The sequence below is a fragment of the Astyanax mexicanus genome, chromosome 6 (assembly GCF_023375975.1).
Source record: "Astyanax mexicanus isolate ESR-SI-001 chromosome 6, AstMex3_surface, whole genome shotgun sequence".
Classification (NCBI taxonomy): domain Eukaryota; kingdom Metazoa; phylum Chordata; class Actinopteri; order Characiformes; family Acestrorhamphidae; genus Astyanax; species Astyanax mexicanus.
Window position 1 is genome coordinate 9,653,371 of NC_064413.1, and position 11,446 is coordinate 9,664,816.

At 39.3% G+C, this 11,446-nt stretch overlaps 1 protein-coding gene across 1 annotated transcript; it reads right to left on the reverse strand.

Moving 5' to 3' along the window:
* Positions 1-3,503: 3,503 nt before the first annotated feature.
* twist1b (twist family bHLH transcription factor 1b) lies at positions 3,504-11,157 on the reverse strand. The gene is made up of 2 exons (XM_007237419.4): positions 10,427-11,157; positions 3,504-6,816 (listed from the first exon to the last, which is right to left on the reverse strand). Exon 1 carries the CDS (start codon positions 10,962-10,964, stop codon positions 10,437-10,439), a length of 528 nt encoding a protein of 175 aa, XP_007237481.2. The 5' UTR covers positions 10,965-11,157; the 3' UTR covers positions 3,504-6,816; positions 10,427-10,436.
* Between the last annotated feature and the right edge of the window lie 289 nt (positions 11,158-11,446).

An 11,446-nucleotide genomic window follows, 5' to 3' on the forward strand; every position in this document is an offset into this window, starting at 1 on the left:
ATACAATGAACTCAGTATAAAGCTTATGTAACAGTGTTACTTTGCTATGCCCTCAAAATAAGTCTGGCCACTGACAATAAGAGTGAGTGCAGCCTTAAATGAAAATGGCCAAATTGTGCACAATTCGCCACTTTCCCTTTCAGGTGTCATGTGACTCATTTTTGTTACAAGATCCCAGGTGTGAATGGGGATGTAAAGGTTGTAAAATTTGGTGTTTTGGGTAAAATTCTCTAATACTGGTCACTGGATATTTAACATGGCACCTCATGGCAAAGAACTCTCTGAGGAACAAAATTGTTGCTCTCCACAAAGTTGGCTTAGACTATAGGAAGGTTGCTAACACCCTAAACTGAGGTCAAACAGCAGTTTTTCAGAACGGGTTCCACTCCAACCAAAGAAGTTGACTGCACATGTTCAGTGTAATATCCAGAGAGATTGGTTTTAAAAATAGACTATGAGTGCTGCCAGAATTGCTGCAGAGCCTGCAGTTTCAGCCTGCAGTTTGCTGAAGATGAGCAGTCCTAGAGTACTGATTGCTGGAACCATGTCCTGTGGTCTGATAAAAATACAATAGACAGGTTTGGCTTAGATGGGGCTCACCATGTGTGGCGGCATCATAGTGAGATGTACTAAGGCAGCTGTCCCTTGCTTAAATCAAGCATGGTGGTAGCATCATGGTCTGGAGTTGTTTGATTGCTCCAGTACTGGAGGGCATGATCCCGTAGCTCCAGGCACTGGGCTGCATGGTAGTTTTCAACACAATAACGACCCCAAACACACCTAGGAGACTGATGGACTGGGCAAGCATGTCCAGACCTAAACCCTAAACCTAAAACCTTTACCCAAGAGAGTTAAGGCAGTGTGGGGAAAATAATGGTGGCCACACAAAATACTGACACTTTGGACACATTTTGTTGTCCACTGTTTGGTGGTGTGAGGCTTGGATGAAGCTGCTCAACCATGGACACCCATTCCATTAAGCGCTCATCGCTCTACTGTTCTAGAGCTATTCTGAAGGCCACATGAAGTTTGGGGGTCTGTAGTGGTCTGAGGAGGAGGTCCTGGCATCCAGTTGTGGTTCCCAGTCTCTTCCACTGTGTTATAATATCACTGACAGTTGACTGTGGAATATTTAGTAGTGAGGTAATTTCACGACTGGACTTGTTTTACATGTGCTGCCTCCTATCACTGTACCACAGTGCTGGAGTTCACCAAGCTCCTAAAGAGACCCATTCTTTCACTAATGTTTATAAAAGCCTGCAGGACTAGATGCTGCTTTTATAAACCTGTGGTCATGGAAGTGATTGAAACACCTACTGTAAATGCAATGATTTAGATGGGTGAGTGAATACCTTTGACAATATAGTGTATCTATATCGTATGTATCGTGTTTCTGTGTGGGCGGTTCTCCTGCTGCTGGTTTACTGATCAGCTCCTCCTCCTCTTCCTCTCTGGAGTTCCAGTAAACATGAGTAAACTCCAGCAGCAGTTCTGTACTGGTTTCTTGGCTCAGACTGGGCTGAGTGTTTACACATCGGGCTATTTCTGGACGGCCGGACTGATCAAATAAACAGCAGAGGCTTGTGAAACACTTTTTTTTATTATCCATGAAATTCTACAATGGCTGTGTGTACTTCCCCCGCTGTGTTCTGATTGGCTGTTTATTTTCACAGGGCTGCTGCCGAACCTGCAGACTGCTCGCCAATCCTCAGCGAGAAGTGCCAAGTCTCTCCGTCCATTTCCTGTGTGTGACATCATTGTGTATCCCCTGTAGGCTGCAGTATGTGTGTTATACTACTACATCTTAAAATGTTTTTAAAAATGGCTCAAAAAATATTTGAAAATCAAAAGAATTGTGTGCCGTGCATTTATATTCAACTGCCTTTACTCCTAAAACCCTAAAGCCTTAAGAGTTCAGCTGTGTGTAATTTAGTCTCAGTATAAATGAAAATGGCCAAATTGTGCAAAATTAGCCACTTTCTCTTTTCCGGTGTCATGTGACTCATTATTGTTACAATTTTCAGGTGTGAATGGGGATGTAAAGGTTGTAAAATTTGGTGTTTTGAGTAAAATTCGCTCATACTGGTCACTGGATATTTAACATGGCACCTCATGGCAAAGAACTCTCTGAGGAACAAAATTGTTGCTCTCCACAAAGACTCTAAGAATGTTGCTAACACCCTAAACTGAGGTCATACAGTAGTTTTTCAGAATGGGTTCCACTCCGTGCATTTATATTCCACTGCCTTTACTCCTAAAACCCTAAATAAAATCCAGTTTGACCAGTTGCCTTAAGAGTCCAGCTGTGTGTAATTTAGTCTCAATATAAATACAGCTGTTCTGTGAAAGCCTCGGTGTTTTTTAGAGAAGACCAAGAAACTCACCAGACAGGTCAGAGATAAAGTTGTAGAGAAGTTTAAAGCAGGATTAGGTTAGAAAAATATGCCAAGCTTTGGACATCTAACAAAACACTGTTCAATCCATCATCAAAAAAAGGAAGGACTACAGCATAACTGCAGATCTACCAAAACATGACCGTCCACCTAAACTGCAGCCTAGACAAGGACAGCACTGATTAAAGAAGCAGCTAAGAGGCCCATTGTCACTCTGGAGGAGCTGCAGGGATTCACAGTCAGGTGGGATAATCTATTAGCCATATACTCTCCAAATTTGGCCTTTATTGAAGACTGGCAAGAATCGATATATATATATAATAAATTGTGATGTATGATGTATCACCCTAAACACACCCTCTCCACTGTGAAACATGGTGGTGGCTGCATCATGCTGTGGGGACTCTTCTGTTAGCAGGGACAGGGAAGCTGATAGGAGTTGATGGGAAGATGGGTGGAGCTAAATACAGGGCAAGGTGAAGCCAAACTCATTCTGTGTTTTTGTATTGTTTTGCTCATTTGCTGCCAAAACATAAAAAAATACTAGATAGATAGATAGATACTTTATTGATCCCAGAGGGGAAATTCTAGAATCTAGAATTCTACAAATACAATTTAATAAAAATAAATCTAGATCTTCTAGTTTTAGTTCTAGTTTTCAGAATTAATATATATTAGATGATGCAGGGATGGTTGTGCTAGGGCACTGATACCATTATTAACAATGTTTTTTCCTACTTTAAATTCAAAAGAGAAAAACTGCTGCTGCTTTAAATCTAATTTACTGTGTGTGGTATCCTGTTGGTTGCTGTGGTTCCCCATGTCGATGGTTGGGTCTTACTTGGGTATTTGTACCATTGTGACATAACTGTGCTGACACCTTTGTGCCATATATAATTCAGACAAATCCAGAAAAACCAAAACATTTTTTTTCTGATCAATGAATGACAGAATCAGATCCAACTAAGTTGGAATGTTTAAATATTTTATATTAAAAAATCCAGGATGGGTTAGAAAAAAAAATCTTACAATTTAATAAAAAGAAATAACTGAATATGAGAATATTCATGAAAAGTTAATATGAGTCAATTTCTACAAGAGGAATTTCTTTAAAAAGTCAACTTTATTAAAGAATTACACATTTATTTACAAAAATAGCGATGTACTTCAGCACAGGAACTCTTCAGCTCTCATCATTAAAAATAAATAATCATCTGAAATCACACAGGTTCAACTTCAGTACCATTCAAATCTTCATCCAGAACCTGGAGGAACAGGCCAGTCCATTCAATCAAGCAAACACACACCAAAGAGATGAACTGGGATCAGATCACAAACTGGTCCCAGATTTCATCCGTCCATTCAGTCTACACTCTCCGGTCCCACACCTCGTTTATACTGGGATAAAGTGACCAATAAGCTCGCTAGCAGGCAGCTTTACAGATCAGTTAGTTCAGCTAGATGATAAACAAACATTTATTGAACATCACCAAAGCTAACAGAGTTAGCTTAGCCAACTAAGCTAACTAGCTAAGTCATTTATGCTGTGCTCCATTTACCTCAGATGATGGATATCAGAGCTGGGAGTGACATCACACCACAAGTTGACTGCGTTCCAGCTATTCAGGTATCAGTTAGCATTGTTAGCATTGTCCCAGGTTAGCATTTCCAGCAATATCAGTTGATAACGGCTGAACTGTGCACAGGACTGAGTTAATAAGACAATAATAGATATACAGAAGTGATAATAAACTGTATAGTATTACTGTTTTACTACTGTTGTTGTGCAGAGCAGCCATCTTAGAACTAGGAAATTCTGACATCTGAGCTCGAATGGAAACTACACAAGTATCCAAAAGATGCCCATTATCACGCTAACATCAAGAATATTTAGCTAACTGATTATTAGCTAAGTTAGCAGACTCGTTAAGTGACGTATGTAGCTAACCTGAAGCTTTATAGCTGACTAATTAGCTTACTATAACACTAGCCCACCAGTAAAGTACTTCACTCAGAGATAACTAATAATTAGCTACAATACCAGGGTACCACTTTTTTTTTACAAAGGGTTTATAAATGGTTTACAATTAGTTTATTAATGGTTATTTATTAGGTTGTAAATGCCTTAAAAATCATTAATAATCAGTTATAACACATACGTAAAAAAGGGCAACAAAGACCTGTTGCTTGCCAAATAGTGAACCCACAGTCATTTATATTGTTGCTCTTTTTACTGATTATCAATGATGTTTAGGGCATTTACAACCTAATTAGTAATCATTAATAAACTAATTGTAAACCATTTATAAACCCATTATAAAGGTAGTCTTATTTTAGTGGTATTTATATTAGTTGTTTATTTTATTTTATTTATTTTAGTGGTTATTATGGTGGTACCCAATACCAGTCATATTGTACAAGAGTCAGTAAATACTGAAGTGATCCAGACTATGAAGGAGCACATAAGAAATCATGTAGTAACTTAAAAGTGTCAAACAAACCAAAATGAAGCATTTAGGTCTCGTATCTGTGGTGCTGTTGCAACAGAGGCAACTCTTGCTCTTCCTTTCCTGGTCTGTCCTAATGAGAGCCAGTTTCATCATAAAGTTTTAATGGTCTTTGTGACTGCACTTTATAGTTTGGATGATTTTAGTATACATTTTGACTGGTACTGTATATGGATGAATTACCTGAATTAAAGCTTTTTTGGCTGACAAATGCTACTATACTAATTTAAGTGCCCATTAGAAGGCTGCATTTATCAGACATTTAAGCATTAAATATAAGTTCACTTCATTCAGATGTTTGTCAGAAGATCTGCCCACTAAGTATGGGGATCTGTAGGATATACCCAAACAATGACATAGTTAAGTTGTCAAAAAAACACTGTGAAATATCAATCACAGTGTTACAATGTTATAAAAATGGATTGAAATCAAGATAAGCTTTCCTGAAATAAACTGATGAATGGGTATTTGTTACATAGTATTATGTAATGGTGCTTGAGTGCTTGTGTGTTAATTTGTATGTGGAGATATGTGGATGTCTGCTATAAATATTCTACGGATATTTTATTTATTTTTATTTTTTATTTTTTTTACTCTTGATGGAGGGGTGTGTTCTGTGTTGTGTTGTTTATAGTGTTGTAGTTGTGTGCCTGTATGTACCTGTTTCTTTGGAAAAAAGGAAAAAACAATAAAAATATATTCCCAAAAAAATAAAAATTGATTGAAATCGAAATAAATTATTAAAAACTGAATTATGGAATAGACAAAAAGTTACAGTATACTGTATGTCGCATTTACCTGAGTTTCCCTCTTCTTTGGTTATTTATGAGCAATTTACAAGTGGTACAAATGGTATTTCTCAGTTTCTGTCACCACTTGAACACAAAATAAGTATCCACAAAATAATGCTCTGCAAATCAGCACATCACATTACTGCACTCTATTTAAGTATCTTGTCTGATTAACACAATCTCCCAATTATGATCCAAAATGATACCTAAATAACCAAATTATGGGTATAATAAACCTAGCTATTGCTATCTAATACCTTAGATGTCTGAGCTAGGACTGACATTACCTACTGTTGTTGGCATCCCTGTTTGCAAACCTCTACAGACCTTTCTAGCATAAAAAAACAACCTGTAGGAGCGTTCCAGTTCAAATTCCCTAGTTGCAGGTAAATTGAACACAGCATAAATTAGCTAGAAACTGTGAAAATATTCCCATATTAGCTGGTCAGCCTATAATCCCAGACGTTTAACTCATTCATTAATGTTCATAGTGTTATTACTAGAAGATTGCTTGTATTAGCCATTGTAAGCAGTATGCTAAGCTAGCACTATGCTGATTTTAAAGCTGCCTGGTTGCATTATGATGGTCACTGTGAGCGGTTTATTTATACCTGTACAGGTACACTCAACAGCTGGAGGAGACCAACAGTTCTCTCAGTGGTCCCAATGTCCAGTCTGTATGTATCTCTGTTCACCACCACGGGCCCTTACAATCTCTCCCAGGGGCTTTTACACAACCATCCATCAGTCGAAATGTCCAGTTCATCCCAGTACACAACCAAGTATCCTTTCACTCTTCTACAGTCCCTCACACTCTCTCCCAGGGGCCCTTACACACACACTTCCAGGGGCCCCCTTACACAACAATCCAACAGTCCCAATGTCTAGTTCATCCCTATACACAACCAAGGACCCTTAAACTGTCCCAGAGACCCTAAAACACTGCCAGCACTGTGGGCGGGGCAGGCGGAGAGCTCATGGTCCATGGCCTTTCTCCAGATGAAGAAGAATCCAGGTAAAATTCCCCCAGGATGATGCAGGAATTAACGTATCCAGCATTGGATTTGGTGTCTTTTTGCCTCACGTTTGATCCAGGTTTGCCTCGCCACGCAAAGACAGTGTCATCTATGAAACAGGAGCAGAAACGAGGGTGAGGACAATTAGTCAGAATTATATAAAAAATCTGCTGTATTAGACAGTGAATTAATAGCATACATTTCCACCTGAAAATTATTTCAAAAAGTAATGTAGTTTTGTAACCAGTTATTCTACTTTAAAATGATTAGTTTCTCTTATTTTACTATTTATAGAAATACGTTTCAGTACAAATATTGTCATTTAGAGAACGATTTTACAGAAAATGTAAGCAGGACAAGACCCTGACAATAGCCAGCCCAATCTCCAGACCTGAACCCTATTGGTGAGAAAACCTCTGGAATATAATCAAGAGAAAGATGGATGAACACAAGACATCAAACAAAGCTGATAAGAATTTTTGTAGACGATATATCATCCTAGAAATTATTGCGATACACAGTTTTTTTTGTCATTTTAAGACTTATATAATATAATGTCACTGACATAATAAGAGCATAGCTTAAAAAAAGCAATGATGCACCTTTTAAAAGACAAAAAAAAAATTATTAATCATTTATTATAATCAGTTTGGGAATTATATACAGTACATATTTCTTCACCTACTGCAGTCTACACTGTGGGTATGGAGTCCCAGTTATTAAAACATGATTGGCTACAATACTGTTCACTCTTATATATGTGCACAAACATACAAATAAATACAATATAGACGATATCACGATTATTATTACAAATATTTTTGAGGTCATGTTCATTTACTGTACAATAAATCGATATTGCTATTATTGTTACAGGAAGAGCTGAACTGCTTAAATTTTTGCACCGGGAGTGGCATAAGTTCACCCAAAAGCAGTGTGAAAGACTGATGGAGAGCATGCCAAGAAGTATGATATATATATATATATTAGAGGTGTGCCAAAAAATCGATTCACATAAGAATCTTGATTCTCATTTACTACGATTCAGAATCGATTTAAAATGTCCCAAAATCGATTCTGAGGGGCGGGTTTTGGACTGATTTTGGGCTGGGTATTTTTGTTGGACCTGGCAACCCGCTTGTCCCTTCAAACCGAGGTCTTCCAGACCCACACAGAGCGTAGTAGGTGTTTGAGAATCACCGGTAAGATGGCAGAACAAGCACTATATTACCTTAGATTAACGTGTAGTTTTAATGTTTTATGGCAGAATGCTTCATAACAAGCATAAAAAAGATCGCTAGTAGTTAGTTTCAGTAACTGTTAGCTAGCTAACAAGCTAACTTTCCAGTTCCACCTTAAATAACGCTACAGGTGGCTGCGGGCTGCAGCATTTAAGGCGGAACGGAAAAATAACAATAAGCTAATCAGAGCTAATTTCAGCTCCTCATCACAGAGGAATTAAGGAATGGACAATATGAATTAATTTCTCCACCTCCTGCCCCCTTTCTGAAGAAATACAACGACCTTAAATTAACTAGTTAATCAGCAGCTGCTCCTGAACTTTAGCGCTCCACTGCTATCATCACATCAGCCCAGCAGCGTCACCTACACACCACCGCTAGTAGCCTGGTAATAAAGCAGTGTTATTTATTATTTATTTATTGTTCATTAACGTCATTGTGATATCCCAGTGATTCCTCTGTCACTGAGGACCCACATTCCTGCACATTTTATTGTTTTTGTAACACATTACTTGCTCCAGGACCAGTGTATATTATGGAGGGTTTTTTTTTCAATAAGATTCATAAGCCAGAAGCAGAAATTTTTATAATTCAAATCGTTTTGAATCAAAAATCGATTTTGAATCGAATCGTGGCCCCCAAAATCGGAATCGAATCGAATCGTGAGATAGTAATCGATTCCCACCCCTAATATATATATATACACAACACTGTACAACAACAGTACTGTATACAGCAGAACCACGTTTGAAAGATTATAATAACAAAAAAAAAAAAAAGCATTTTTAGTTCAGTCTAGAATCACAGCCACTGCCTTTACTCAACATTTTACTCAATAACTGAAAAATCTGACAATACAAAAAGTGAACTGAACACAGAATAATAACTCAATTTTAATTCAATAACTTTGACAGCAAAACCCATTATATACCCATTTTAAAGGTTAAACTACATTTGGACTACATTTTTGGTGGACTACATTTTTGATTCCAGATTTTTTAAAAACATAACAGACTACTTTCAACCAAAAAAGTGGTTATATAGTATTACCAAGTGATTTATACATTTTGGGCTACAATTATTTACTAAAAGTATGTCTATTAGTAAGAATTACAAGAATAGTAAGTTCTTTTAAAGTCGTCTATTTTTTCTTAGTAAAAACAGAGAGCACAGAGTAGCAGAATACTTTACAGGACCCTATATTGAAAATTTTCTAAAAGGTTCTATTAAATGTTGGGAGCTTTTATAAGATAGGTAATCTAGAACCAGTACACATGAACACATTTTTAAAGATATTAAAACTGTTTTTAGTGCACCCAAATATTATTGCTGGTCTTGAAGCTTCTGCAGTTCTGTAGAATCTAAACAGTGCTATATTTGCCTTTTTCTACACTAAAAAATAGCATAATGATAAACAAATATTTTATAAGATGACCAAAAGAGGTTCTATAATACTGTAAAATTATTTATATTTTTTTCTTTAAAATACTTTACTAAAATATTAAATGAAGATATAAATGAGTTTGACATATTTTGTTATTTTTATTGCAAAGTTTTTGGTCCTATATAAAACCATTTTTAAAAGGTTTATTAAAAGTTGGGGGCTGTTATAAGATCTCAAATCTAGACATCCGAGAACCCTTTAAGCTCCTGCAGTTCTCTAGAGTCTAGAAAAATGTTATATTATTATATGTGGATGTAGAGTGGATGCAGATTCTAAGTAATCTCTAAAATGTGATAAACGTCCACAAGACAGCCAGGAGTGTACTAATCCACACTGTTAGTGTGGTTCTATCAAAATAAACATTTACAAGTTGTTTTCTTTGCATCAAAAGATAAATTAAACCAGACAGTCTGTGCACCACAAAAATGCCCTAATGTTCCGTAGAAGCTAAACGCTTGTGATCTGGTGGTGTTGGTGATCTGTGGTGTTGGTGATTTGTGGTGTTAGTGATATGTGGTGTTGATCATCTGTTGTGTTGGTGACCTGTGTTGCTGATATGTGATGCTGGTGATCTGTGGTGTTGGTAATTTGTGTTATTGGTGGTCTTTGTTGTTGGTGATCTGTGGTGCTGGTTATGGTGATCTGTGTTGTTGGTGATTTGTGGGGATGGTGATTTGTGATGCTGGTTATGGTGATCTGTGGTGATGGTGATTTGTGGTGATGGTGATTTGTGGTGCTGGTTATGGAGATCTGTGGTGATGGTGATTTGTGGTGCTGGTGATCTGTGGCGTTGGTGATCTGATGTTGGTGATCTGTGGTGATGGTGATCTGATGTTGGTGATCTGTGTTGGTGATTTGATGTTGGTGATCTGTGGTGATGGTAATCAGATGTTTGTGATCTGATGTTGGTGATCTGATGTTGGTGATCTGCGGTGATGGTGATCTGTGGTGATGGTGATCTGATGTTGGTGATCTGTGGTGATGGTGATCTGATGTTGGTGATCTGTGTTTAGTGGAACCGGGTCGAACCCTACCTGTTGCAGGTCAGTGCGAGGCGGACATGGACCACGCGCCCTCCATCCTCCACACGGAGAAGGCGTAGCTGAGGCGCTCGTGCGCCACGTAGCTGCAGCTCGCGCCCTTGGCGTCCGGCGTATCGCTCTGCAGCACGTGGCAGAGGAAGTGAATGTACCGCGAGGCGAGTTTGAGGGTCTGGATCTTGCTGAGTTTGTCGGACGGGAGGGTTGGGATGATTTTCCGCAGCGCCGCGAACGCCTCGTTTAGGGACTGCGTGCGCTGCCGCTCGCGCACGTTGGCCATCACGCGCTGTGTGTGCAGCTCCTCGAGCGGCGGGGGGCTTTCTCCACCTGAACACAACGGACTCGCCCTCTTCCCCCGCGCGCCCGGGCTCAACTCGGGCTCCTCGGCGCTCGCGCGGCTCCAGCGCCTCTTGCGCGCGCTGCGCTTCCTGCGCACCGGGCGCTCGCGCTGCTGCGGGTGCGGCGGCTCCCCGTCACTGAAGCTCAGGCTGTCGCGCGGAGATCCCGGAGAGCACGAGTCCTCCTCAGGCATCTCTCACTTATTTACACCACAAACAGCCAAACAAACAACCGCGCACGCGCCCCTTCCAGCACCTCAACCACGACCCGACCCAACCTCCAGTCCAGAGTTCCTCACCGGAGACCAGAGCCATACAGTTCCATAAGTTCTGAACTGCAGCCTAAACTTCAGCAGCTTTTATAGCCCCCAGCACGCGCTCAGCACAGACAGTCCGCTGATTGGCTGGGAAACTGAGAAAGAGGAGAAGAAGGAGAAGGAGTCTTAAGATGTTCCCCAGAACTCCTCCCCAAACCCCGACAGCCGTCCTGTGAATTCTCATACTCCTGCCCAGGATGATTGGTTATTTGATAAAGGCAGATTATCACTTAATCAATCATTGATATCAAACACTGCATCAATTAATAAACCAATTATTTAGTCAAACAAGCAACCAGTCAACTCAGCCAATCACCAAACTAATCAATTCATCAACCACTTAATGCATGACTCAATAA

Bases quoted from the DNA above. Each gene is read 5' to 3' on its own strand.
- twist1b (XM_007237419.4), bottom strand. From the start codon at position 10,964: ATGCCTGAGGAGGACTCGTGCTCTCCGGGATCTCCGCGCGACAGCCTG.